A 27,944-nucleotide genomic window follows, 5' to 3' on the forward strand; every position below is an offset into this window, starting at 1 on the left:
GAGACACAGGCAGAGGGAGAAGCAGGCTCCATGCACCGGGAGCCCTACGTGGGATTCGATTCCGGGTCTCCAGGATCGTGCCCTGGGGCAAAGGCAAGCGCTAAACCGCTGCGCCACCCAGGGATCCAGAACACTAACTTTTGATGTCTTTTAGCACATTTATGATGTCACACAAATTAACTCTATAAATTTAAATCTCTGATTGGCCAACCTAATAATTGCAGGTCAGGGCATTATTTGAACACTTTTTTCTTTAATGGCTTGTTCCCTAATTAGCCTGAACAGAGTAACATTTTGTTGTAATGATTTGAAAAATCCAATTAAAATGTTAATTGCTCAAAGGAAGAAATTGAAAAGAAACTATATTGTCCCAGGAAACTACTGTCCTGAAGTACTGCTGTGATTTATAGTGGATCATCTCCAAGCTTTTTGTGTTTGTGTACATAATGTAACTATCTAGATTCACAAAGCTGTTAGTCACAGGTGAAAGGGCACAGTATTTCACTTTTTACAGCTGTCATTGTCAATAATTAACTTGAGGGGGCTAACTTGAATTACTTCTACTGGTTGAAAATCAAGACTTGGAGGTTCTGGTGATAAGAAACAGTTTTCAACCTTACAAGTGCCACCTGTCTTTTCTGACCATATACAACCACCTGATACAAAATTCTTTTAGGACTTTTCAGGAATATAACTTGGTGTTTTTTGCTTGAGCTTTCTTTTTGTTTTGTTTCAAGTTTTTATTTAAATTATAGGTAGTTAACATATAATGTAATATTGATTTCTGGAGTGGAATTAAGTGATTCACCACTTACATATAATACCCAGTGTTCATCACAGCAAGTACACTCTGTAATACCCATCCCTCATTTAGTCCATCCCCCATCCACCTCCCTCTGTCAACCCTCAGCTTGTTCACTATAGTTAAGAATCTCTTATGGTTTGCTTCCCTCTTTTGTCTTTTCCCCTTTCCCCTATGTTCAACTGTTTTGTTTATTAAATTCCACATATGAGTGAAATCATATGGTATTTGTCATTCTCTGACTTATTTCACTTAGCATCATACACTCTAGCTCCATTCACATTGCAAATGGCAAGATTTTATTCTTTTTGATGGCTGAATAATATTCCATTGTATATATATAATACCACATCTTCTTTATTCATTCATCAGTTGATGGACATTTGGGCTCTTTCTATAATTTTTCAATTGTTCATAATGCTGATATAAACATCAGAAATGTAATTTGAATAATTTTATACTTTTTAGTATGTGATCAATTAAAATTAATAAGCTATTTTTACAGAGTGAGTTAGGAATATTAAAAGTTACATGAAGTGCTTCACTCATTATTGTTTTAACTAACCATATTTAAAATTTCTTTGAAAATTAGGAGCCCTTGCCTTCTTAAAGAATTAACATTCTATGACAGTCCATAGCTGCCTTCATCAAAAAGATTCCATAGACGAATACAGGCTGAATGACTGAAAAATTTACTAGGGCCCAGAATGAGGTCAAGTAGGAAAAAAAATCATTATAATCCTCATAAATAAGATGCCATACAGGAATAAACAGTCCATAAAGAAAGGAGCTTGAAAAGCAAACAAACAAACAAAAAAAAAAAAAAAGGAAAAGAGGGTTGTAAAAGTTCACGGAGAGTACAATGGATAAATAATCTGTGGTATATTTATATAATGACCAACTATCCAGCAATGAAAACTAAAACACTATAGCTGCAGCTATTAACATAAATGTATCTCAAAAACACACAATTGAGTCACAAAAGTGAGTCACAAAATGGTATATATATATATAACATGACTATGTATATTAACTTTGAAAACATGCAAAATGAAAGGTGCCTGGATGGCTTAGTCAGTTAAGTGTCCAACTCTTGATCTCAGCTCAAGTGTTTATCTCAAGGTTGTGAGTTCAAGCCCTGCATTGGAAAAAAAACAAAAAACAAAAAACTAGAAAAACAGAAAAAAAAACCATGCAAAATGAAACCATGTCAGTTATGGCCCATGTATATGGGGTAGAATTGAAAAACAAGGAGCAATAAACAGAATTTAGGAGAGTGAATACCTCCAGGGCAAGGAAGAGAAAAAAAAGGAGAAGGTAAATGGCATGGTGGGACCCTTCCAGAGTATAGGTTATGTTCCATTTCTTATGCTGGAAGGTGGCTTCTGGACAATGGAATTGAGGTAGGGAAGGATAAGATGAGAAGAAATGAAATAGACTGTCTTCATTTGAAAACTTTTCTATATAGTCTGAGTTATTACAATATGCTATATCTCAAAAAAATTTTAGTTTAAGAAATTGATTTTGAAAAAAACATAAAAAACAAAAACACAATGTAACTTATTAAAAGGGATTGTAGAGAAGAAAAATTTGCCACTCCAAAATGTGTTTCTTTGGCATGTGGATTTTAGGCCGATTATTTTTAAGAAACAGAAGCCTCAAGAAGAACCTTTGACTTTCCCCCTAACTACCTCAAAGAATTTAGATCAAGGACCTGTCCGAGGAAGGGAGCTATCACCATAAATGACGATAGAATATAAACTAGGTGTAGTAGACAGGAGGAAACTTGGTAAAATCTGTTTGTTAAGATTCCCCCCTATGTCACACTCTTTCTATATGGCCCGGCAAACATTTGTTTACCAAGCACTTGCTCTTTTTCACCTTTCTGTAAATTGTCCTCCTCTTTGAAGCCCCCGATTCCTATACCCTTCTCCTCAAGTTTAGGATGACATATATGTGGAGGCCGAGAAAAATTAAGGCCATTCCACCTCAAGTTTAGCATTAGCACAAGTACAGCTATCTTAGGCCCCTGGGAATAAGAGCTGAACTTTACAGGAAAAACTGCAGAATGTCCTAGGCAGGGACTCTCATATCGGAAAGACAATAAAGCTCAGAATGCCTTCGGCAGAGAATCCCATATCAGATCTTAAGAAACTCCCCGACCCTTTCCCCCATATTGGAATGGAAAAAATTCCTCCACACCTTCTGAAAATCCCCTAGGCCAGCCCATAAAAAACCCAGCTGTAACCCACTTCGGGGTCTAAATCCCTGCTCTGCTTGTGTGGAGTATACTTGGATCTAAGCTCGAGCTTGTAAATAAACCCTAGTGTACTTGCATCGGTGTCGGCTCCTTGGTGGTTTCTCAGAATTGCAATCTTGGGCACAACAATATATACTTCATTTTGCCTATCTTTGGAATCTCTCATGTTTATGTGGATTCCCAAACATATGCAATGAAATTTGATTTTCTCCTATTAATCTTTCCCATGTCAACTTAATTCTTAGACCAGTCAAAAGAATCTTGAAGGGTAGAGAAAAATTTTTCTCCCCAACAGCATGATGTAGGTCTATATATACTGATGCAGGAATGTGTTCAAGATATACTATTAAATGAAAATATTGTTAAACAGAATGTAGAAGATAATTTCAATCTGGTGAATGCACACTGCCTGCTAGGTGTCTGCTAAGTGTTCTACATGAAAAAATTTTAATTCTCACAATCCGAAGAATTACATAAAATTAAATTAAATAAATATTTAATATTACCATCTCATGGATGAGGAAACTCAGAGACAGAAATTAAATGACCTTCTAAAAGCAACATATTTCTGAATGGTGGAGCTGGTTTTTCAATTCTGAACTGAGATCAGAGTCTGATCTCTTAACTACTACCGTATTTCATCAATATATATTTTATCCTATATTACTCTTGTGGAAGTATAAAAAACAAAAACAAAATGTAAGTGATTGAATTAAGGTTTTTTTTTTTTTTACAACCTGTTCACTTTTACAATCCAGCTCTTTTGAATAATTTCTCAAGTCAGAGTCATAGGTGTTCATTTACACCTACCTCACTTGCCAACCCTCTCCCCCTGCATTGTCCTCTGTGCCAACAAGAGCATTTCATTTAATAATGGAACAAGGATGCTCTCCTATTGTCTCTGGGATTTTCTTTCAAGCCATTGACAATCCATCTTGCAAGTTCAAGCACAAACAATAACATTCATGTCAGGACTAGACCCACCCTATAGTGATTTTAAGATATAGCCCAATTTTCAAAAGTGTATTTCAGAAAGTTTCAGCTCTTCCAGCTATCACATATCCAGTAATAAGTAAGAATAAGAACATGAACTTTTAGCCTCGAGGCTCTTTTCTCTAAATCACATAGCCTCTACAGTATAATCGGAACTCAAATGTGTATTTTCACCACTTCATCCTCACTTTCTTATTGTAGACTCAAGATTTGTCATAGAATACAATGAAGCATCTGATCCTAAATTTGTCATGCCAGGTTTCTACCTGTAAAAACATATGGCCGCAGAACATGTATTTTTTGCAAAGCACTGTTGCCTTGCTTCCAGTTTAAGGGAACACAAGTATGAAAGACCCTATGGGCAAAGGAAATGGAAGGGAAGTCAGATAAAAATATATAAAATGGCATGTATTATTGGATTTTAGTGCTTTTAGCTTTTACTTTTGTAAGAAGTTTCAATGAAGAATTTAATGCAGATGAGCCTTGAAGCTTCTTAAGAGGACATTCAAACTCAAAATTTGAATATGTAATGATAGTAAACCACAGTCTTCAAAAACTTGATACTTAATGCTCTCCTAAAGCGCTATTTTAAGTGATATTTATGGTACAATGCAAATTGAGTTGTTTTGGTCTATTAATGGTCCTTGGGTTTCTTTAAATAAAGTCCATATTAGAATTCATAGATACCAGTGTTCTGTGAAATTGCAGGGGATCCAAGACCCCCGGGCAACTTCAGAAGCCTCGCCCTGCCCGTCTCAATGCACTCTACTACCAGGTACCTTCAGCAGGAGTTAACTTCTGACTTTTTGTTACACTGTAATTTTTTTAAAACATATTTCTTATAAATTTCACTGTTTTCCTCTTTCATCATCTCCTACAAAGTTTTTCTCCCACGTTATTTTATCTTTCACTACATAGTTTGTCAAACATATGTGACAGTACCATCCACAGTTGCCACAAGGAGTGCCCGTACCAGGGACCCCACGCTTTAAAGGGCCCACACTTCTGTGGTGTAGGATATAGTGTTCAATATTCCCCAAGAACCTGGTGACCCTAATGATCTACCGCAGTAACTAACCCTCTTCTTGCCCCGGATTCCCCCCCTGTGGCTGGTTTCCTCAAAACCAGACTACTTACTGTGTTTGACCACTTCAAGGTTTGTATAATGAACTTCTTCTACTGACATCAGAGGTGGAAACTACTTAAGGAGTGTAGGGAAAATCTGATTAGCAGAAATGCTTGGATAAGAGAAAAGACAAATTAATATATTTGTCTAGAGAAAAATTTTCCTCCCCAACCGCATGGTGTATTAATGTATTCATTTGTCTAGCCCTTTGTTTCTGAGAGTATGAATGCATCACTGCTCTCATAGTACACTTCCCCAGTAGAATCAAGTAACTATTTTCTTACTTCTCTTTGGGCTCCAATTTGTGGTTCCAGGAGTTCTCGTGAATTAGTGTGGCAATGGCAATTTTAACACGAGACTGACGAGTGTTTTACAATATGATACAAATCTTATTATGTCTACATTTATTTATGTATGTAGGTCAAGATGAAACATGTTGGAGCCTGACACCAATCTTTCCTTTGACTAGGTGGATATTGAAGATTAGAATTACAATTTTTGATATAAAATATTATTATTATTATTTTAAGACTTTATTTATTCATGAGAGGCACAGAGAGAGAGAGAGAGAGAGAGAGAGAGAGGCAGAAGGAGAAGCAGGTTCCATGCAGGGAACCCTATGTGGGACTCGATCCTGGGTCTCCAGGATCACACCCTGGGCTGGAAGGTGGTGCTAAACTGCTAAGCCACCCGGGTTGCCCCTAATTTTTGATGTAAAATATTATAAAAGATTTAATTAAAATAAAAAAATGAAACAATTTTGGCTTTATTTAAAAATTATTATTTGAATTTTTAATTTTCATTTTTGTAATTTATATTTTGACTTTTAAATTTAAATAAATCATTTAAAATACTTGGATAAATGGCTTAAAGGTATCTATTTATATTCTTGCCTTGGAATTCAGGGTGGGCCTGATGTGACAATCTCCCCTCTCCCCTTAATATAACTAAATTTCTCAGTCATCTCCTTTAAAGCATTGCCTAACACTGTAGATCCAGTGTATTATTTACTTGGATATTGTTTGCAAATCCTTTCCATGTTTCAACCAAGTGAAGTTATTTCAGTATCATGATCAAGGAAGCAACTGGGACAAGAAATGTGATCATAAAGGTCTGTTCTACATACACTATAAAATATTTGAAATGTGAAAGTTAAGCCTGAAAATGTTAGATTAAATGCACGAAATAACATTCAGCCATTTTTACTAATTAGCCTAGAATTTCCATAAAAATGTAACCTGGTCCCATATTTTTTATTCTAAAACTTGTGGGAATTATGAAGGATTCCCCATTTTTCCTCTTCTAGAAAAAAAGTGGTCGATTCAAATTAAATGCTCAGTTTGTTCTGAAATTTCAAGTCTGCACATCTCTGGAAAGAAGGGCCCTTTAAGACAATTAAAACTCTCTGGGTTCAAATCCATTTGAGGTTGTGATATCCAGTACAAAATTCTTAACTTTTCTGAGATTCCATTTCCCTGTCTATTCAGTAGGGATAAAATCATACACATTTAATAAATGTGTAGCAGACAGAGTAGCAGCATGAGTCAGCTGCTATTATAACTGAGCAGAGAGGAAATCTGTGCAGAATTAATGTGCAAACTTAAGTTACATACTTCAACTCTCTGAGCATCAGTTTCTTCTGTACTGTGGTTGTTGGGAGGATCCAGATCATATTAAGTTCTCAATACATAGTAGGAGCTCAATAAATTGTGGTTTATTATCAACACTACTGTAAAATGGTCCAGTTTCCAAAGAATAAGGAGGTAATGCCTATTGCAAATCATTTTCATTTACTTTAAAACTATTCATTAGGGGATCCCTGGGTGGCTCAGTGGTTTAGCTCCTGCCTTAGGCCCAGGGCTTGATGAAAAAATTAGTGAAAATTCATTTCAGATATCATGGAGTTAGGCTGGGACTCAAGAGAAGCCAGGAGTGAAATAATCTCTTAGTGGGAAATAAGCAATTTTTTATTCTGTGGCTGGTTGTGGACAGGTTTTGGTCTTAGGGTTCAGTAGACTTAAATTGACCATTACTTTTGGGGGGGGGGGCATTAAGCTGAATTCTCCTACAAAGGTATAAAACCTAATGCTTAGGTTTACGCTTATTCTGTCCAGGACTGGTCTAAGGTGGTAGGGTGGAGATTTGCAAGGAGAAAGGGAGTTGAGAGGGATAGGTTGTGTTTAGGGGGTTTGGGTGCTTCTCAAAAATGGTGGAACATACTGGTTATCAACACAGAATGCTTAGGGCTGCTCCTTCAGGTCACTGATTAGAGAAAGAACTAGTTTCTAGAGGAAGCTTTTGTTTCTACCATCTGTAAATCTTTCAGAGTGAGCACTAGAACAGATTTTCCTGATTTACCCCTACCAGTCCATTTTCTGGGATGATCTATATTTCCACCTCTAGACTAAGATAGGCTGTTCATTTTCCTGTAACTGGCATCTCCAGAGAACAGGGCATCTCCTCCTGAATATCAACAACAGATATCCCAGAAACCCAGCTGGAGATCTTTTCATCTAAACCTCAGTCAGGGTTTCATGAAGTAAGATGGCTTTTTTCAATTTGATTCCATTCAGTTCCTCTTTTGCTCTAGCACTGGGCAAGTTCAGGTTTTTTTGGATCATGGCTGATGCAGCCTGGCCAGTATCTCTTTTCCAGAGTATACACTTCCTGTCTACCTTATACCTTCTATCTATCATTTACCCTGGGAGCAGTGGCAGGATTTGCCTCATCGCATTCTTCTCTGGTGTTAGTTTTAAAATGCTCAGGTTGTGGTTAAATGTATGTTTAGAGGGAGGGCTTGTTCAAAACACAAATGAGCCAATTAGTGACAGAGTGGCAATAGAAATTGCCCCGGGGTTTAGGAAGTACCAGAGAGGAGAGCTTGACTTTTCTTCATGCCACTTCTCCCCATGACTCAGAAATATGGGATTTTGTCAGACTATTCTGTGCAGTTTTTTAGCACTAAGCACTGTGTGTGTTGGGCATTTATATTTCAGGAAAAAAAAGATCATTAGAGCAGAAACACGTTTCCATTCTTTCTTCACTCGTGTCAGTGAAGGGCACCACTATCTCTAACTATAGTAAGAAATTCAAGAACATCCTTGATTCTTCCTTCTCTTTTACCTCTCTTTATCAACCCATCACCAAATCCTTTTGATTTTTACCTTCTAAAATAATTTATTTTTTTAAGAAACATCACAAATATGTTTTTATTTGTCACCATTAAATGTCTGAATTTTAAACAGATTCTTGGACCGGTGGTTCATATCCATCAGCTCATTCAACTTTAGCACCGGTCTCATCCCCAGTAGCTTTTCCAGAACTACTACCTTCGCCATGAAGCTCCATGAGTCTTCCCAATTCAAGCTTGGACTTCTTCAGCATTTTTACTTTTCTAATGAAGACATCATGGAGTGGATAAATAGACTGCCAAGCTTTCTCTATATCCTTTCTGATGCTGTCTGGAATCAATTTATTGACCACTTCTTTCAAGTCATTTGTCTGCACCTCTCAGGTCATGATTTCCATCATCTTTTTTCCGGATTTGGTAGACCTGTTGGTGCTGAGCATAAGAGGTCTTCCAAATCTGATTATTGCATTTTTTAGTAAAACCAACACAAAATAGATGAAGCAAATAACCATCGGTAGTCTTTACATCAACATGAGCTTTAATCATGGTCTGCCATTTTTTGACCATGGAGCACATTTTGTCATGGGTCATGGAAATTTGTCAGGCAGTTTTTGCCCTGCACATCCTAAGTAATTAGCTTGAATATTCTAAATGCAACTTCATCATTGTGCAGATCAGCAAGGCTAACTTCAAAAACGTGATCCTTGAGACCATCAGATGCAATTTTGGTTCCTTGAGTTCTTGTGACTAGTGTTTTTCCAATTTTTCTTATATTGAAAATAGCTGGTGCTTTCACATCATACCAATCTTTCTTAGAAAATGGATCAACCACTTTCTTCTTGGCTCCCTTTTTGCCACCTTTCATAAGGTGCTTGTTCTTGCTGACCGCCATGGTGCTGCTCTGGGAGCCAAAAGGTAAAATAAAAAAAAAAAAGTAAAATAATTTCTAATACATTGACTGATCAGTGGTTTTCCACTAGGGGTGATTTTGCTCCCTATGGACATTTGACGATGTCCATAGACATTTTTTATTGTCCCAACTGTGAAGGTGCTACTGGCAGGGATGCTGCTAAAATATCCTGAATGGGACTCCCCACCAACCCTCCAATCCAGATCCAAATGCCAGTAGTGGTGAGTTTGAAAACCCTGTTTTGCTTCCCTTGTTAGGACCATGAAATGGGCTCCTAACAGATCTTCCTACTTGTATTTTCCCTACTCTCCTAGCCAGTTTATAATTATTCTGCAGCCAAAATCTTTTGTAGACATAAATTTGATCATGTCACTTTCCTGCTTAGTTATTTAATGTGTTTGCATTGGCCCTTAGGAGAAAAACCAGAATTCTCAGATTGGCCTTTACCTCACCCTTGGCTCCATCTCTAGCCTCATCTTCAGTATTTTTGTCTTAATCTCTTTCTGTTCCAATCACACTCCTTCCCAATTCATCCAACCTGTTGTACTGTCTTAACACCTTTACAAAAACTCTCCTCTGCCCATTCTACTGCCCATCCTCCCAGTCCTTCATCCCCCCTGCCAGCCCAAGCAACTTCTCTTCATCCTTCTGCTCTCAGCAAAAATGGCACATACACACAGAAATCATCAACTAGGTGAGGACTGATAGAAAGATGTTGGGAGTTCAGAGCTGATAGCCAAGAAAGAATTCTTTTTTTTTTTTTAAAGATTTATTTATTTATTTATTTATTTATTTATTTATTTATGATAGACATAGAGAGAGAGAGAGGCAGAGACACAGGAGGAGGGAGAAGCAGGCTCCATGCCAGGAGCCCGACGTGGGACTCGATCCCGAGACTCCAGGATCGCATCCTGGGCCAAAGGCAGGCGCCAAACCGCTGAGCCACCCAGGGATTCCCCCCAAGAAAGAATTCTTAAGACATCTTTGGTGCAAAAGGTGGTTTTATTAAAACACATGGACTGAACCTGTGGGCAGAAAGAGCGGCACTGGGGGTCATAAGGAGTGAATGATTATATACTTTCAAATTGGGAAAGGGTTAGGGATAGTGAAAGTCTCTAAGGAATTTTGGAAGTTTTCTAGGACCTTGAGGGAGCTAGCTATTGTTGGGAAATGGTAATTTATTCCTGTCCAATAAAACCTTAGTCATGAGACTCTGCAGATGTATATTGGTGGGTCATATGCTTGGGGGATGATTGCTAACTTGTATCTGAGGGGGTAGAGATAAAGGAAGTTTCCAAAGGAATTTTTATATGTTAAAGTAGACATACAGGATCCTGGAGGTTGTGCTAAGATTTTGCCTTAGTTTCCCACATCAAGGCCCTCAACATAAGCACTCACAGTATCATGTTCCTCTTCTTAATTCAATCTATAATTCTGTATCTATATAATGAAGTGGATGTCAATTCACTTCAATTGTCAATTGTCAATTGTCAATTGTCCCCTTCCTGGACCCTGCCAGTCTCTAAGTTCCAAGAAGGAAGACATGTTATCTGTTTGACTCATTATTTGTTTCAAGTGACTAGCTCAATGTCCAGGAGATAGTAAACATTTGTGAAGGAAGGGAAAGAGAGAAAGTGGTAAGACAGAGGAGAGAGACCTATGGTGGAGAAGGGGAGGGCAGGGAAGAGGGGAGGAATTGAAAGGAGGAAAGAAGGAAAGGGAGAGAGGGTATGAGGGAAGGGAAGAAACAGTACAAGATGTTGGCCTTGTCTCAGGTTACTTCCTGAAGCTGTCCACCTCCTTGAAGTAGCTATATTTGAGAGTAATATTGTAATTAAAGATTTGGAGCTCTAGATTTAGATGACACTTGACTTTTTTTTTTTTTCTTTTTTAGATTTTATTTATTTATTTGACAGATCAAGCACTAGCAGGGCAACAGCAGAAGCAGAGGGAGGAGCAGTCTCCCCAAGAGCAGTGAGCCTGATGCGGCCCATCCCAGGACCCTGGCGTCGTCACCTGAGCGGAAGGCAAATGCTTAACGACTGAGCCACCCAGGAGCCCCTGACACTTGGCTTTAAGAACCGCTCAACTTTGCAACCTGAGGCAAGTTACTTCTCTCCACTTCACTTGGCCTATCTGCAAAATGGGGCTGATGGGTTATTCGAAGCTTAAATGAAATAATGGCTGCGTGGCCTTTGGAACGTCTGGCGGTGGTCAGCACACAATATTAACCTCTGCTATTGACACTTATTAATATTACAATTATTTGCTCCAGGCTAGGCCTGTCCAGCCCCTACCCCGAGGGGCCCGCCGCTCACTTCGCTCACCGCTCTCCCATTGGCTGAGACTCGGCAGCGCTTCCGCCAATCAGGTTCCAGATGAGAAGGCCAGGACGGAGCCAATGGGAGCGGGGGTTACAGTCTCCTGGATACGGTGGTAACCACGGACGCTTTGCGGGGCCCGCGGCCCGGGACCCGGCGCTAACTGCTGCGGACGCGGGGCTCGGCGGGGAGAAGCACAGCCCATGGCGCAGGGCCGGGAGCGAGAGGAGAACATCTACGCCACCGTCGGCGCTTCCCTGTCCGTGAGGTGCGGCGGCTAGCGCCCGGCCACTCCCTTGAATCTCCCAGAAAGTTCCTTCTGACCGAATCTCCTCCTATTCTTTAGCCCCGCTCTCCCGGAAACGTGAACCTCTTCTCCTCTACCCCAATCTGCGGTCCTGCAAACCCCCTCTCTGTGTGACCGGTCTCCGTTCCCCGTCCCCTTATTCAGGGACCACATCTCCAGCTGTTTCCGCCCCCTCCCCCCCACACCCTTCTTCCCCCTTCCTCCTCCCCCCTACACACCCCTCCTCCCCCTTCCTCCTCCCCCCCATTTCTGGGACCCTACCCCACTCTCGCTCATCGAGGGTTGCTCGCCTCCTCTCTCTCTCTCTCTCTCTCTCTCTCTATTTTTTATTTTTTAAAAAATTTATTTATTTATTTATGAGAGACACACACACAGAGAGAGAAAGGCAGAGACACAGGCAGAGAAAGAAGCAGGCTCCCTGCAGGGAGCCTGACGTGGGACTGGATCCCAGGTCTCCAGGATCCTGGGCTGCAGGCGGCGCTAAACCGCTGAGCCACCCGGGCTGCCCTCCTCCTCTTTTCATTTCTGCCTTCTTTTTCTGGCTCAGTATTCCGTTCTCCTCTGACCTTTCGTACATACCCCACCCTGCCATCCTGGCCTTGTCATCTTTGGTGATTTTTTTCCCCTCTGAGTTAGGGCCCTCAGTCTCTTCCTTCTAACTACTACCCACCAACTTTGGAGTTCTTTGCATTTTTACTAGTCTTTGATGAGCATAAAGAGCTGCACAGACACAAGGTGGTATTTCTTTGCTTCCACATTTTAGAGTTTCATACAGTATCTTCCACTCGCCCCAGCTGTGCTCTCCAGTCTCTTAAAATTCTTTCACCAAACTAATGTCCTTCTCTTGCCTTCCCTACCATCTTTAAGCATATATTTAATATTTACAGTAGAATCAGACTCTCCTTCCGAAGCATATACCCACCTCACATTCTTTTCTTAAAAAATGTTTCTTTTGTGTTCTAACCTTTTCGTTCATGTCAATTTAATTCCATTTATTTTGTTTTTTATTATTTTTTATTTTTTAAAGATTTTTATTTATTTATTCATGAGAGACACACAGAGAGAGGTAGAGACATAGGCAGAGGGAGAAGCTGGCTCCCTGCTTCTCCCAGGATCCTGGGACCTGGGATCCAGTCCCACGTCAGGCTCCCTGCAGGGAGCCTGCTTCTTTCTCTCCCTCTCACTCTCTCTGTGTCTCTCGTGAATAAATAAATAAAAATCTTTTAAAAAGAGAGAGGGCAGCCCAGGTGGCTCAGCGGTTTAGCGCCGCCTTCAGCTGGATGCCAGGCCCCGGGGATCACAACCTGAGCCAAAGGCAGATGCTCAACCACTGAGCCACGCAGGTGCCTCAATTCCATTTATTTTCTGCGTTTATCTGTATTTTTAGATCTAAAGTACAGCTATACACACTTCATCTTGATAAACAGTTTTCCTACTTGGCTCACAACCACAAAGCAGGCTGCCCAATTCGAAGTTGTTTTTAAAGCTTATTTTTAAAATCAAAACTAAAGATAATAGAACGGCCCAGGATACACCCTGTTTTCTATTAGGTCAAGCTCTTTTCTCCCTCTGTTGTTTTTACTTTTACAAGTATTCAAGACCCCAGAAATCCTTCTGAGACTTTCTCAGGTTTGATCAGAGGATTTGCTTCACTGAAAAAATTCTCTGAAGTAGGCTTTTAAGACCTGAGACTAGGGACTCCTGGGTGGCTCAGTGGTTTAGCTCTTGGTGTGATCCTGGAGTCCCGGGATTGAGTCCCACATCAGGCTCCCTGCATGGAGCCTGCTTCTCCCTCTGCCCATGTCTACCTCTCTTGCTGTGTCTCTCATGAATAAACAAATAAAATCTTAAAAAAAAAAAAAAGACCTAAGACAAAAAGTGGTCTCGTAGCCAGCATAGGAGTTATTTTATCTTAGAGATTGTTTTGGGCAGAAAGGGGGTGAAAATAGAATTGATATGTTTCAAATATATTTTTTTGTTTGCCCTTTGATGCCTTTTTGTTTGCTTTGTTTTTTTTTTTTAAATTGAAATGTATTATATTGATGATGACATATTTTTTCCCCAAGATGGGTCCAAGGATACCCTAAGCAGAATGTTCATTTTATCAACGACAGCACCATTTGCTACCCTTGTGGGAATTTTGTAATATTTATTAATATTGAAACCAAGAAAAAGACTGTACTCCAGTGTATGAATGGAGTTGTGGGCGTCGTGGCAACTAACATTCCTTGTGAAGTTGTGGCTTTCTCTGATCGGAGGCTAAGACCTCTCATCTACATTTACAACTTTCCTGGATTGACCAGAAGGACCAAATTAAAAGGTAACCTGCAAGATCCTTCGTCTGCCATAACTGAAGGTTTTTTTTATGTGACCAAATCTAGTTCTTATAAATGAAGGATTTTTTTGTTTGCTTTTCATAATACACATTTTTAAAGAAGGAATTAGTCTGATCAAAGAGAATTTAATTAAGTGGGTACAGCCTTGCTACTCCAAGTGTGTGGTCTGTTTACCTTCAACATTGGCCTCACCTAGGATGTCTGTTATATATGCAGAAGTGCCTCCCATCCCAGACCTACTGAATTAGAATCTGCATTTTAACAAGATTCCCCAGGTGATTCATAAGTACATTAAATTTGGGAAGAACTGGGCTAGAACACTATTGTAGCACTAAATGCAGTTTGAAACCTTTTTCAAAACATTTTTTTTCTTTTCTGATGATTTATTGAAAATTCAAGTAAATTGATGTCATACAAGTTCTAAAGTCTCTGAGCCTCAATTTCCTTGGGTGTGGGGAAATGGTAGTAGGTACTGTTAAGGCTGTAGTGATAATAAATGAAGTTATATATACATATTATATCAATTATATATGTAGCAGCAGGACATATATAATTGATATATCAATATGACAAACACACACACACATACATAATATGTCAATCAGTGTTACCCACGATTTATTATTATTGACTTACTCATAGATACAGCTGACCAACAAAGGGCTGCTGTACATTTGGAGTTTCCATCTAATGATTCCTTCATTTAACACATCATGGATAGAAAGCTCAGAAGAGCTTGAGATTGGTCTTAGTTTTTTAGCCTTGTGGGTCAAATACGTCTTTGGGTTAAGCCAGGGAGTTTGACTATGATTTATAACATTTTATTTGTGGGGAAATTTGTGTTCTCAACAAATTAAAACAACTTTTAAAGCATTACCCATTCATACACTTGTTACTGTCCATATGGGCTATAATTACTCTTCATCTTTAAAATTTCCCCAGCCTGTTTATTTGACTAAAGCCCTGTCCAAGCAATTAAAAATTAATTTAAACTGGTAACCAATATTTATATTAAATAATGAAACTCTAAAGGCATTCACAATAAAATGATATCCTTGATAAGTCATCAAGGATACTTGTTACCACAATTATTTAATATAAACCTGGAATTTCTAGCCAATGCAATAAAATATGAAACACAAAACGTATAGCTATGGAAAAGGAGATTATGGGTAATGCCACAGTCTACTAGGACTAATAAAAGAATGCTCAAGGGATGCCTGGGTGGCTCAGCCATTGAGTGTGTGCCTTTGGCCCAGGGCGTGATCCTGGGGTCCTGGGATCGAGTCCCACATCAGGCTCCCTCCATGGAAGCTGCTTCTCTCTCTGGCCTATCTCTCTACCTCTCTCTCTGTTTCTCATGAATAAACAAATAAAATCTTAAAAAAAAAAAAAAAAACGATGTTTGAACCAAGATGAGGTTTTTCTGCTTATCAAGGTCACAATTTTTTAAAGCTGATAACTGCCAGGCAGAGAGAAATGAAATTGGAGCACACTTTCTTGCTGAAAGTGTAAATTCTTTTTCTTCCAAGTTCTTATTTAAAGTCAAGTTAATAAACTTTAATTTAACTTGTATACAGTGTAGTAGTGGTTTCAGGAGTAGAATTCAGTGATTCATCACTTACATATAACACCCAGTGCTCTTTAATGCCCATCACCCTTTTAGCCCATCCCTCCAAGGTGGGAATAATTGATACAAACTTCTGGGAAGTAAATATTACCATACTTGACCCAGTTAAACTCAGTTGAGGGACCAGAATTCAATTTTAAGTGAATCAGAAATATAGTCAAAGATTTGTATGTGCAGGAGTTAAAAGCACTATTATAATAGCAAAAGACTGAAACTGCCTACATCTCCAGTAATATGAATATGGTTAAATAAGTTAAAACATCCCATAAAGGAGTATTATATAAACATTAAAAATCACATTTTTGAAGAATTGTAAATGATAAAATGCTCAATATAATGTAAACAATAGGAGTAACACTGTATGACCATGACTGTTACAGCTATAAAAAGCAACATATTTTCTCAGTTATATTTTTATTTTTTTCAGTTATATTTTTTAAATGTATATTTACAAGTAAGCACAAAAGAAAATACCAGAAATTTACCAAATTTGGTAGTGAGATTACAGAGGATATATTCTCTCTTTTTAAAAAGATTTTACTTGAGAGAGCGAGCAAGAGAGAGCATGAGCAGGGAGAGGGAAAGAGGGAGAAGGAGAAGCAGACTTCCTGCTGAGCAGGGATCCTGACTCAGGGGCTCAATTCCAGGACCCCAAGACCATGACCTAAGCCAAAGGCAGGTGTCCAACCAACTGAGCCATCCAGGCACCCCAGATATATTTTCTTGTAAAGGTTTCTTTTCTTTCTTTTTTGTATTCAAGTACCATGTAATTTTTAAAACTTATAGTAGTAAAATATAAAATCAATAATCTACAGCTATGAGAGGAAATGTCTAGGAAGGATAGAAAATTATTGTATTGAGGCCTCTATCCCATAGAAAAAAAATTTATTTTTGCATTGAATGCTCAAAGAATACAAGTTTTCTTTGTTGATCAGACTGTACTAAATGAATTCAACAAATGGAAAAGTTAGCATTATATTATGGTCAGTTAAAGTGAGAAGAGCAATAAAAGCAGGAAACAACCATTAAAAGGACAGAGAACTAGCAATAGAGACATGGATGTCAAAAGACAAACAGGGAGGAAGGCAGCGCTGGTACCTATGGAACCACACTGAAGATCAGCAGATAGAGGGGGGAAAATCAGATCTTGATATATAGGAGGGCAAAAGCATCCTCATGTCACACATCTTAAACACGTTGCCACTAAGACTTTTAAAGTCATATTTCATGTCTTCAACTACAGGGACAAATGAGATAGAACATTTTATAGTCGTTCCAAGAATTGGAAAAGATTAAACAAAGGGCCAGCTGTGGCCCAAGGTACAGAGATCTGGAATAAGTTGAAATGATTACAACACCCCAAAGTATTTAAAGTTGTTTGAATAACTTTTCTAATTAAATATTTCACCTATTTATGGAATATGTTAGTTTTTAGGTGATTTCAAATTCCACTGGGACATACATGGTCCAGTACACTTAGCTTTTTTTTGTTGTTGTTGCTTGTATTAAAGATTTTACTTGTTTATTTGTGAGAGATAGAGATACAGGCAGAGGGAAAAACAGGCTCCCTACCGAGAGCCCGATGCAAGACTTGATCCCAGGACTCCAAGATCATGACTTGAGCCAAAGGCAGATGCTCAGCCACTGAGCCACCCAAGCACCCAGTCAGTACACCTAGTTTTGATTGAAGTCTAGAGACAGTGACCTAATGCTCTTAATTCACCTTAATATCTTTACTTTCTTTTTTTAAAAAGTAATCTCTATGCCCAATATGGGGCTTAAACCCACAATCCAGAGGTCAAGAATCACATGCTCTGGGGGCGCCTGGGTGGCTCAGTGGTTGAGCATCTGCCTTTGGCTCTGGTTGTAATCCCGAGATCCTGGGATTGAGTCCCACATTAGGCTTCTTGCAGGGAACCTGCTTCTCCCGCTGCGATGTCTCTGCCTCTTCCTGTGTGTCTCTCATGAATAAATAAATAAAATCTTTAAACAAACAAACAAAAAAAAGAATCACATGCTCTACTGATTGAGCCAGTGAAGGGCCCCAACCCTAATGTCTTTAAAAAAAGAATCTTAACTTTGCTCCTAACTTTCTGTTCCCAGTTTTAGAATTAGGAGATCTGTTATACCAAGAGCTAAATGCTTTTGAATTATGTGAAAATCATTAGATAAGGGAAATAAACTCTAAGACTAGTTAATCTGAACATGATCATTAAATCCTTGTAATGGATTTTATATTTTAGGCAATGTTCTTCTGGACTATACTTTACTTTCATTCAGTTACTGTGGCACCTACCTGGCTAGTTATTCCTCTCTCCCAGAATTTGAACTGGCCATTTGGTAAGTTACAGCATGCTGCAGAATTCCTTTCATTGGATTACATTTTAATCTTGTCTTTTTGGATTGTAAAAAAGATATGAATGTGAAAAATCTGAAACAAGGTAAAAAAATGGAAGGAATAGAAGTCCTGATTATAAAGTTTAATATAGTTGCTATTTTTAGGCATAAAATTTGGCAGGGCAAAAGCTATATGAGAGCAAAACTATCATCTTTTGGTTAATGTGTTATAATGTTTCCTTTGATAAATAAAGTTTCATCTTTTTTTTCAAATAAATGGTAGCTTTGAGTTGTTTGCTTATTTTCCAGTAATGAATTTCCAATAAATGAATAAATAATTAATTATTCATTAATTAATGAATAAATTACGATGTTCTGCATATTAGGGCTCAGTTTGAAGTAATTGTTTTTGGAGACATTAAAATAGTTACATGTTCAGAGAGTGGAACATTGCACCACGTTTGCCAGCTGTATAGGAAATACCTGTGGCTAAGGTACTCCCTTAGAAATATTCCTAAGAAACAATTGTGGTCTTTGCTAGGTCACTTCATGGGGCCAACTTCAAAGCTGTACTGACTCCTCCATGCATAATATCAACTCCTTCAGGGGGTAGTTTTTCTTGTAACGGGAAGTACAAACTGTTCATGCAGTTTCTTTTCTTTTAAATAGTTTATGCAGTTTCTTTTTCAGAAAACAGCTTTATTGCAGTATAATTGACATATTAAGAACTCATATATAAAGAATATCATTTGATAAGTTTTGACTTGTATACACACCCATGAAACCATAACCATAATCAAGATAATAAATAGATGTCACTCCAAAAGTTTCCTTGTGCCCGTTTCTGATCCTTCCTTATTGCCCTTCCACACCCACCCTTAAACCATCCCTGTCCAACCCCTTGGCCCCTGCCTCCAAGCAGCCACTGATGCGTTTTCTATAATTGTGGATTTGTTTGCATTTTCTAGAATTTTATGTACAGAGTCATCCATTATGGATTTTTTTGGTCTGTCTTTCATGCAGCACAATTATTTTTTACATGCAGCATAATTATTTTGAAATTCTCTTTTGCTGCTGTATGTATCAATAGTTATTCCTTTCTATTCCATGAAATGAATATACCACAGTTTGTTTATCCACTCACCTATTGATGGATAGATTAGTTTGCTGGGGCTGCTGTTAACAAAGTACCACAAACTGAATGGCTAAACCAACAGAAATTTATTGTCTCACAATTCTGGAGGCTAGAAGTCTAAGATCAAGGTGTAAGCAGTCTTGGTTTCTTCCAAGGGCTGTGAGGGAGAATCTATTCTAGGCCTTTCTTGTCTTGTGAATAACTATATTCATGTTCACATGGTATTCTCCTTGTATATGGATCAGTCTCCAAATTTCCCCTTTCCTTTTTATAAGGATACTCATCCTACAGGAGTAGGACCACACTAAATGACCTCATTTAACTTAGTAAAGACCCTATTTCCAAATACAGTCACATTCTGAAGTACTGAGGGTTAGGACATCAACATATGAAGTTGAGGGAGACACAGTTCAACCTACACAATACCTAAGGATGAATAGAAACCAATCTGTGAAGAGGGTAAGGAAGAGGATTCTAAGCAGAGGAAAGGCATGTGCAAAGGCCATGAGATCAGAGAAAATATGGCAGGCTTGAGAATTGGAGAGATCATAACAATGGCAACCAGAGATTAGCCACGAGAGGCAAGTCTAGGGGGTCAGTCTGAGGCCAGCTCATGAGCAGCCTTATGACTAAGTGACCATGTAGTTTATCATCCAAGTCAGGACACTTTTGAGAGTGAGAGGGGGTATTGTTAATAATTAATTCAGACAGATACTCACCTTATGCCTAAGCCATGCTATTAGGCACATTCTTTATCCTAAAGGTGATGGGAGGCTATTAAAGGGTTATAAGCAGGGAAGCGACAACATGAGCAGATCTGCATGCAAGAAGCCTCCTTCTATCCATATCGTGGAAAGTATATTGGAGGGAAATAGGCATGAACATGAATCAGGCTTCAGTGATCCAGAGGAGAGGTGACTGTGACATGGTGGAAATAAGGACAGAGGGAAGGAGAGATTGGGGAGGTATTTAGGAGGCAGAACCATGGCACTGGGTGACTGACAATATTGGGTGTGGTGCTGAGGGAGACAAACAGTCAAGGGTTATACCCAGAGTTGTGACTTGAACAACTTGTGGTCATTATTGCACAACTCAGAAAGGTGTGGAGGGCACAGGTGGAGGGAAGTTAAAAGAGGCAATGGGGGAAGACAAGTTGGGATAAGCTGAGGTGAAGGTGCTTGAGGTAAATGAGATAACTAGTTGAGGGAGCTGAGAAGACAAGTTTCTTTCATGTAGAGGAGTCTGGCTATGAGCCACCAATGGTTGGAATAGTGGTTCCCTGGTGTCGTGGGACAGTCTGCCTCTATCTTGTTGCTCTTGGAGCATTGCCCTCATCTCTAGTCTAAAGTGCAGTACTACTGCCCATGTATTTTGAGGAACCAGTGGGAAGGGAAGGTCACAAACCTTTCTTAGAAGTTCTTAGAAGAACTTCTTAGTTCTTCTTCTCTTAGAAGAAACCTTTCTTAGAAGAAGGCACACATCACTGCCACTTAGATCCCACGGACCAGTTTAGTCACAAGCCATGTGGAGCTACAAGGGAGGCTGGGAAAATGCAGTGATCACTGTGGGTGACCATGTGGCTGGCTAAAAACCAGGAGTTCTGTTACTCAGAGAAAGAAATGGAGAAGAGATGTTGGGGGACACAATGCCTCTGCCACAAATATACAGGACTGGAGCTCAGGAGAGAGCTGAAGACAAACATTTGGGAGTTGCTAAATCAAAGTGGTATTCAAAATACTAGAATTTAAAAATCCAAACAAACAAAATGCTGCAAGTGGATAAGAACACTTAAAGAGGAACCTAGGGCAGAACCTAGAGGAGCACCAGTAAAAGGATATGAAAGAGAAAGAGAAACCTCATAGGAAACACAGAAGGATCAGTTATGGAAGGAGGAAGGACACTGGGCATGGAGGGTTCCAGAATATACTTCATCAGGGGTTCCTTAGAAACCAGAGCCTGGGATCCCTGGGTGGCGCAGCGGTTTGGCGCCTGCCTTTGGCCCAGGGCGCGATCCTGGAGACCCGGGATCGAATCCCACGTCGGGCTCCCGGTGCATGGAGCCTGCTTCTCCCTCTGCCTGTGTCTCTGCCTCTCTCTCTCTCTCTCTGTGACTATCATAAATAAATAAAAATTAAAAAAAAAAAAAAAAAGAAAAAGAAAACTCTTCTAAAAAAAAAAAAAAAAAAAAAAAAAAAAGAAACCAGAGCCTGAGGTAACAGCTCCTGAGCCACTTCTTTGGAAGGGAGTGCAACCCCAGGAAGGAAGTGGGTGGAGGTGGGAAAGGGGAGGGAACAAAGAAAGAGGAGAGCCAGGATGAGGGCTCATTACTTTATGAGCCAGCACTTGGTCCCAATTGCAATTGACTGATTGCTCAGTCTCACAGGTAGTCTTTTGAGAGGCTGAATGAACTACTTTGAACATGGACAGTCCTTGGGCAGTGACAGAGGCTGAGAAGAGGAGAGGAAGAGATGAAAGTTTAACCACTGATTCCTGTTATCCCGTCAATCGGGGTTCATTGCACAAAGTGTTAACTGCCACATTTTCAGATTTATTTAGACCTCCTGCATGTCATTTCCAGGGGCCCAGGGGAGCCTCTGGGCCTGTGGAGCAGGCGTGAGCTGAGGCACAGGGGGTGTTGTGCCTACATAAGTTTGGTCAAAGCCTGCACAGCTGGACAGCCACTGAGTCTGCTAGTCAGAACAGGTGATCAAGCTCCAGACAGGGGGAAGCTGGGAAGCCTGAGATGTCCCCTAAGAGGCATGTGACAGAGATACCAAGAGTCACTTCAGAAGGTAGGTATTTAGCAGTGTCAAATCCTGCAGAGGTTAAGTTATACAAAAACTGAGAACTTTCTGTTTGATACGGGATGAAGGTGGATATTTGTGGGTCTTGGAGAGAGCTGAGTCAGTGGAATGGTTTTGACGGTGCAGATATCCAGGCACGAGAGTGGGAGTGAGAAAGAGGAGGCAGTGAGTTTAGAACAACTCACTCAAGGAGTTTGCCTCAAAGAGTAGGGGATAGGAGGAGAGACATGGAAGAATGAGATTGAGGAAAGGCTTTTTTAAATATGGTACAGATGAACACTTAAGGAAGGAGTCATGAGAAACAGAGTCTGAAGATATAGAAGAGAAGGAATAATGGATAAACTAATGTTTCTAAGGAGACAAGACTAATGACCTAATGCACAGATGGTGAAATTAGCCTTAGGTCAGAGGAAAGACATGCCTTCCCCTGCAATAGGAGAGAAGAAAAGAATGATACAGATCCAGACAGGTTGCTATGCTTGATAGCAGAAAATTGAGGGAAGGGGGGGTGCAGATTCCCAGGTATCTTTTCATGGAAGTCTTTTCACTGAGAGGAAGAAGGAGCTGGAGTGGTTAGAGGCTTCAGGAGAGGGGAAAATATTAAAAATGGCTGCTTTAGAGAATGGAGAGAGAACAGACCAGAGAAACACAGGATTAGAGGTTGTATTGAGGGTCCAGTGGGGTAGTAACCACAAAATTATGTCATGGACATACATAGTCCTATGATCTTTATCCCTATGTCCGTAGCAGCCTGGGCTTTCAGTTGTATCCATCCAGGGTTGATGGTTTGACCAGGCATCTGAAGCAGAAAGTCCAAAGATCCAGGGAACCCATGATACCAGTAATAGAATGGCTGACATGAAGGACTGGACATTTGTGATAGAGGTGGAAGGAAGTGAGAGCACAAGGGTGCCAAAAGGCAGAGCGAGCTTGGTAGATATTAATTCCAGTTTCCCAGTCTCAAGTCTGAATGGAATGCTGGCTCCTGGAGGAGGAGTTAGCTCATTTATTTTTTCCTCCCATTTCATCTAGCAAAAGACTTTACCCATGGTAAGGATTCGGGATATTCTCTCAAATGGGTAAATTAATGAAATATTTTAAAGTACTGGTACTTTGATTTTAAGGGCACCTGGGTGACTCTTGGGTTAGGAGTCTGACTCTTGGTTTTAGCTCAGGCCATGAGACTGAACCCCATGTCAGGCTCTGCACAGAGTTTGGAGTCTGCTAGTGATTCTCCCTCTTCCTCTGCCCTTGTTCACACATGCTGTCTCTAAAAATAAATAAATAAATAAATCATAAAATAAAATTAAAAAGTACTAGTACTATGATTTTTAGAACTCAGTAAATGATTAATTGGTATCAATGTTTATAGTACATACAGATTAATATGGATTATTCATATTTAGCATATTGAAACTTAGACAATTGTTTTTCAGCAAGTGTGATGATATATTCCACTTTCTAGGTTTGGATGAGTTAAACTCAAATTTAACAAGGAGGATAAAATAGCCTCGATTGCAAATGAGAGAGTAATGTCTTTAAAACACATAGTTTTTTTTGCTTAGAAGGGTACAGTATAATGATAAGCATAGTTATTAATTTGATATTAATATCATGGATTAAATAAATTGTATCACGAATTAAGGCTCAAATTTATGTGAATTGTTTTCAAATAATTAGATAAATGTTCTCAAGATGTGAAATTCAAATGAATTATTTTTTTACAAAACACAATTACCCTCTAAGGAACTGGGAATCAAGTGTCATTTTGTGCAAGAAGTCACAACCTGGTACGGATGTAAGCCAGATGACCTTTAACCCTATGAACTGGCACCAGCTGTGCTTATCAAGTCCAAGTGCAGTGGCTGTGTGGACCATTGAAAGAAGTAACCAGGAGCATTATCTCAAAGCAAAGTAAGAGACTTAGTGACTACACAGCCAAGTAGTGGTCTTAGTTTGCATTCATGTAATGTGATTGCATCAATTTGATGAATTAACTGGCTTTATATGTACACATTAAACATCTTAAGTTATAACATCTTTCTACGTATCTAATTACCTTGGAGTGATTGTTTGCATTTTGAAAGGATTCTTTATGACTTGATTTCTCAATGAGTTTCTTTTAAATATCAAGTCTTCCTTGAGCTTTTCCCAACATGGTCTAATTTACCAAATTTGATTTGCTCTTAGTATTTCAAAACATGCTTATTTATAAAAAGGATGGTTATGAATTTTTGCTCCTATTACTTTGATGCCTAACTAGAACATAAAAAATAAGAAACTTTTAGGTATGTAAAACATATAGATTTTGCCTTCAGACACATAATCTACAAACAGAAGGGCAGTCCATATAGTGAGGTCATGAGTTACCTGTTTAAATAGAACTAGGTCAAAAAGAAATTTTATGACCAATGTCCTGGTGATTAATGATAATGGTGCCTTTGTTAAGGAGAGTTCAAATGCTCAAGGTGCATCTGAATAGACTATTCTCAGTATATTCCCCAAAGTCAAAGACTAAGTTGATATTGGACATGTGTATCCTTGAAATTGAAATTTTTGAAAAGTTGCCTTCTTAAGAAAAATGTAATGTCTAAATGCAGAACCCTAAAGAAAGATACCTCTTTCTGTTCAGTACTCCTTGTGTCTCGATTTCATTTTTATAAGAACTGAATGAATAGTCAAATCTGTCTCTAGGCAGAGATGTTCATAAATGAGTAATGTCTCTATCAAATTCTTACTAGGTGGGCAGTAATTTATCCCAGCATTTTCCCTTTGCTTGCTTTGAATATTCTCCTCTAGTTCTGAATGTTGAGTTGTGATTTTTCTATAAGCAAATAAAGTGAGAGACAAGGTGAGTGGATTGTCCTGGTTCAGAAAGCAAGCAGGATTAGAAAACACTCAAGTCTTATATTTGACTAATAGATACTGTTTTTACATGATAATTTTTCAAAATTGTTTATCATGCATAAAACATAACCAAGGAAATTTTGAATTTAATGCATAAAGCCATGAATTCTTCACACACCCCTTTTTAACCATATTATGGGTTAAAAAGACATAGGGTAGATTTGAAAATGAATTCTTGATATTAGAGATTGCAAAGGTAGCTACATATACAGATGGTCCTTGACTTAGATTGGTTCCACTTAAGATTTTTCGACTTTAGGATGATGCCAAAATGATACACATTTAGTAGAAACTGTATTTCAAACTTTGGATTTTGGCCTTTGCCCAGGCTAAAGATATGTGGTCCTATACTCTCCTGTGATGCTAAGCAGTGGCAGCTGCAGTTTCCAGTCAGCCACATGATCATGAGGATAAACAGCCTATCCTCTGATAACCATTCTGTACCCTTACAACCAATCTTGTTTTTTACCTTCATTATAGTATTCAATAAATTACTTGAGATATATACCACTTTATTTTAAAATGTATTGGCTCTGTGTTAGATGATTGGGGCCAACTGTAAGTTGGCAACTAATGTAGTTTGCCCAACTAATGTAAGTGTTCCGAGCATACTTACAGTAGGTGAGGCTAAGCTATGATGTTCAGTAGGTTAGGAGTATTAAATGCATTTTGACTTAGGGTATTTTCAACTTATGATGGGTTTATTGGAACATAGCTCCATCATAAATTTAGGAAGATCTATATGTTTGATTTTTATTTGAATTAATTGCCAACATTTAATAGTTGAGAGATTTCTCATAAATATACAGATTATTATAATCTCTTGAAATTTTGAAACCAGAATTCTCAACAAACCCTCTTGGCTGGAATTGAATGACACCTACTCCCTTTAGGAGGGAACACACTATCCCATTTGCCACAGTCCCCTGCGACTCGGCTGCAGCTCATTTGCCCAGCTGCTGCTCATTTGCCCAGTCCCACCAGTGTTCAAGTGTATATAATTCCCACTTTAGATATTAACTTTGAAAATTTTTGAAAACTCCTGCATATAATTTATAACTACATTATTTTTCTTTTGTGATATATATTCTTAAATCTACTAGTTGGTGTTTATCTGGTTTGTTTGCTTGTTTGTTTTTTACACGTTACAATACCTCCTCACCTTGTTTATCACCAATGTATAGTGGTTATATCAATGGCCAGTCTTTGTTAATCTCATTATTCTGACTTCTCTTTTTTTCTGAAGGTCAGTAAAACTACCTATGGAAGATGGCTCATTTTTTAATGAAACAGATGTCATTTTCCCCACCTCACTGGCCAAGGATCTTATCTATGGACCTATACTCCCGCTGTCAGCCATTGCTGGGCTAGTAGGAGAGGAGGCAGAAACTTTCAGGGTAATTACCTGGCACCTCTTCCTGTTTGCTTATTTGATTCTCATAGTCATCCCATGAGACATGCAGGACAGAGAGGATCATCCTGGTTTTCAATACAGATTGGCCTTGGAGACTACAAGAAATGAAGGCTCTGGAGTTTCCAGTTTGGTTGACTGGGAAGATGGTACTGATAACAGGAACAAGGAGCCCAGACCTCATTTCAGTTTTGGACATATTGGATTTGGGGTGCTGGGAAGACATCCAGCAATAGACACCAGGTGGAAGCTGGGCAAGTGGAACTATTACTAGGATAGAGAAGGTAGGGCTGGAGACACTGATGTCAGAGTCATTACCACAGGGAGGTTAGTGGAGCACTGGAGTGGGGGAAGGATGATAGAGGAGAGAGGGTATCAGGGAAGAGAGCCAGAGAGGAAACTGATTTGTCAAGAATCAGGAATTAGAAAAAGACCCTGACAAGGGACACAGAAGTAGGAACAAATCCAAGCGAGAAGATCAAGGCCCTGGAAAATAGTGGAAGAAAACTTCAAAAGGGAGTTTGTTAACAGCTACACACTCATTCATTCACATATTTATCAAGCTCCTTCTATGTAGCAGGCAATGTTTTAGGCGGTGGGATCATATGATGACCAACCAGGCATAATCCCTACCCTTAGAGCTTACATTCTATCAGGGAGACAGCAACAACAACAAAAGTAGGGAAATACATTAAATCATTGAAAAATGCAGTAATTATTATAATGGGATAAATAGGAGGGGGATGAAAGTGAGGAAGAGATTAACATATGCTGGTCAAGGAAGGCCACTGGGAAGACAACACTCATCCTGAGATTTGAAGGACAAGGAGGCTCAAGTGGTACAAACAGGGTCAAGAGTGTTCAGGCAAGGGTGCTGTATGTGCAAAGGCCCTGGGGGAAAGAAGATAAATCAGTGTTTTTGAAGAAAGAAAATCTGTGGTGGCTGCAACACAGTAAATGAGGAGAGTGGGGTACAGGTGCAGGTCAAGGGATAGGCAGGGAGCAGAGACAGCACATGAGTGAAGATGAGGAGCTTGATTCTGCTAAGCCTCTGGAATTTATAGTATGCTAATGTTTGTGTTAAAGCTCTAGGCCAAGGATAAAGGAAGTAGTAGCTCCCAAATGTTTTTGACCAGAGAATTAAGCTATAGATGTTAAAAATAATTTAATATGGTACTTGGTTTATTAAAAGTCTCTGGGAAGCAAAAGAAAAGGTTATGTATGCTCTTAGTATCTCCTCTAAAGGATGATTATTCATTTTTTAAATACAGAAGATGACCAATTCCTTTTTATAGCACAAATCCTAAGCTGAGAAATACAACCACACTTAGCCACAATGGGGCAGCAAAGTAAATACAAATAGATCAGCCATCAGGCTTTACAGCTTGAAAAAAAAGTTTCTGTGTTTAGTATTTGATGCCTAGAAACCTGTATTTTCAACTATCTGGAATCTTCTTCTGTAGCAAATTTCTGTAAGAGCACTCATCTTTCACATTTTGCATCAACAGGATGAACCCTACATAAAATACATAAAA

At 39.1% G+C, this 27,944-nt stretch overlaps 1 protein-coding gene and 1 pseudogene across 1 annotated transcript in view; one reads left to right on the forward strand and one right to left on the reverse strand.

Annotated features, from left to right (window-relative positions):
• Nucleotides 1-8,418: 8,418 nt before the first annotated feature.
• LOC121485171 lies at nucleotides 8,419-9,203 on the reverse strand (annotated as a pseudogene).
• A 2,439-nt stretch (nucleotides 9,204-11,642) lies between these two features.
• Nucleotides 11,643-27,944, forward strand: part of CFAP43 (cilia and flagella associated protein 43) — a 112,074-nt gene continuing 95,772 nt past the window's right edge. Inside the window, exons 1-5 of the mRNA XM_041744950.1 lie at nucleotides 11,643-11,810; nucleotides 13,916-14,169; nucleotides 18,059-18,155; nucleotides 23,838-24,005; nucleotides 26,245-26,395. Coding sequence (XP_041600884.1) covers nucleotides 11,746-11,810; nucleotides 13,916-14,169; nucleotides 18,059-18,155; nucleotides 23,838-24,005; nucleotides 26,245-26,395 — 735 coding nt within the window. The 5' untranslated portion in view covers nucleotides 11,643-11,745. The remainder of the gene's footprint in view (nucleotides 11,811-13,915; nucleotides 14,170-18,058; nucleotides 18,156-23,837; nucleotides 24,006-26,244; nucleotides 26,396-27,944) is intronic.

The sequence above is a fragment of the Vulpes lagopus genome, chromosome 2 (genome assembly GCF_018345385.1).
Source record: "Vulpes lagopus strain Blue_001 chromosome 2, ASM1834538v1, whole genome shotgun sequence".
Lineage (NCBI taxonomy): Eukaryota > Metazoa > Chordata > Mammalia > Carnivora > Canidae > Vulpes > Vulpes lagopus.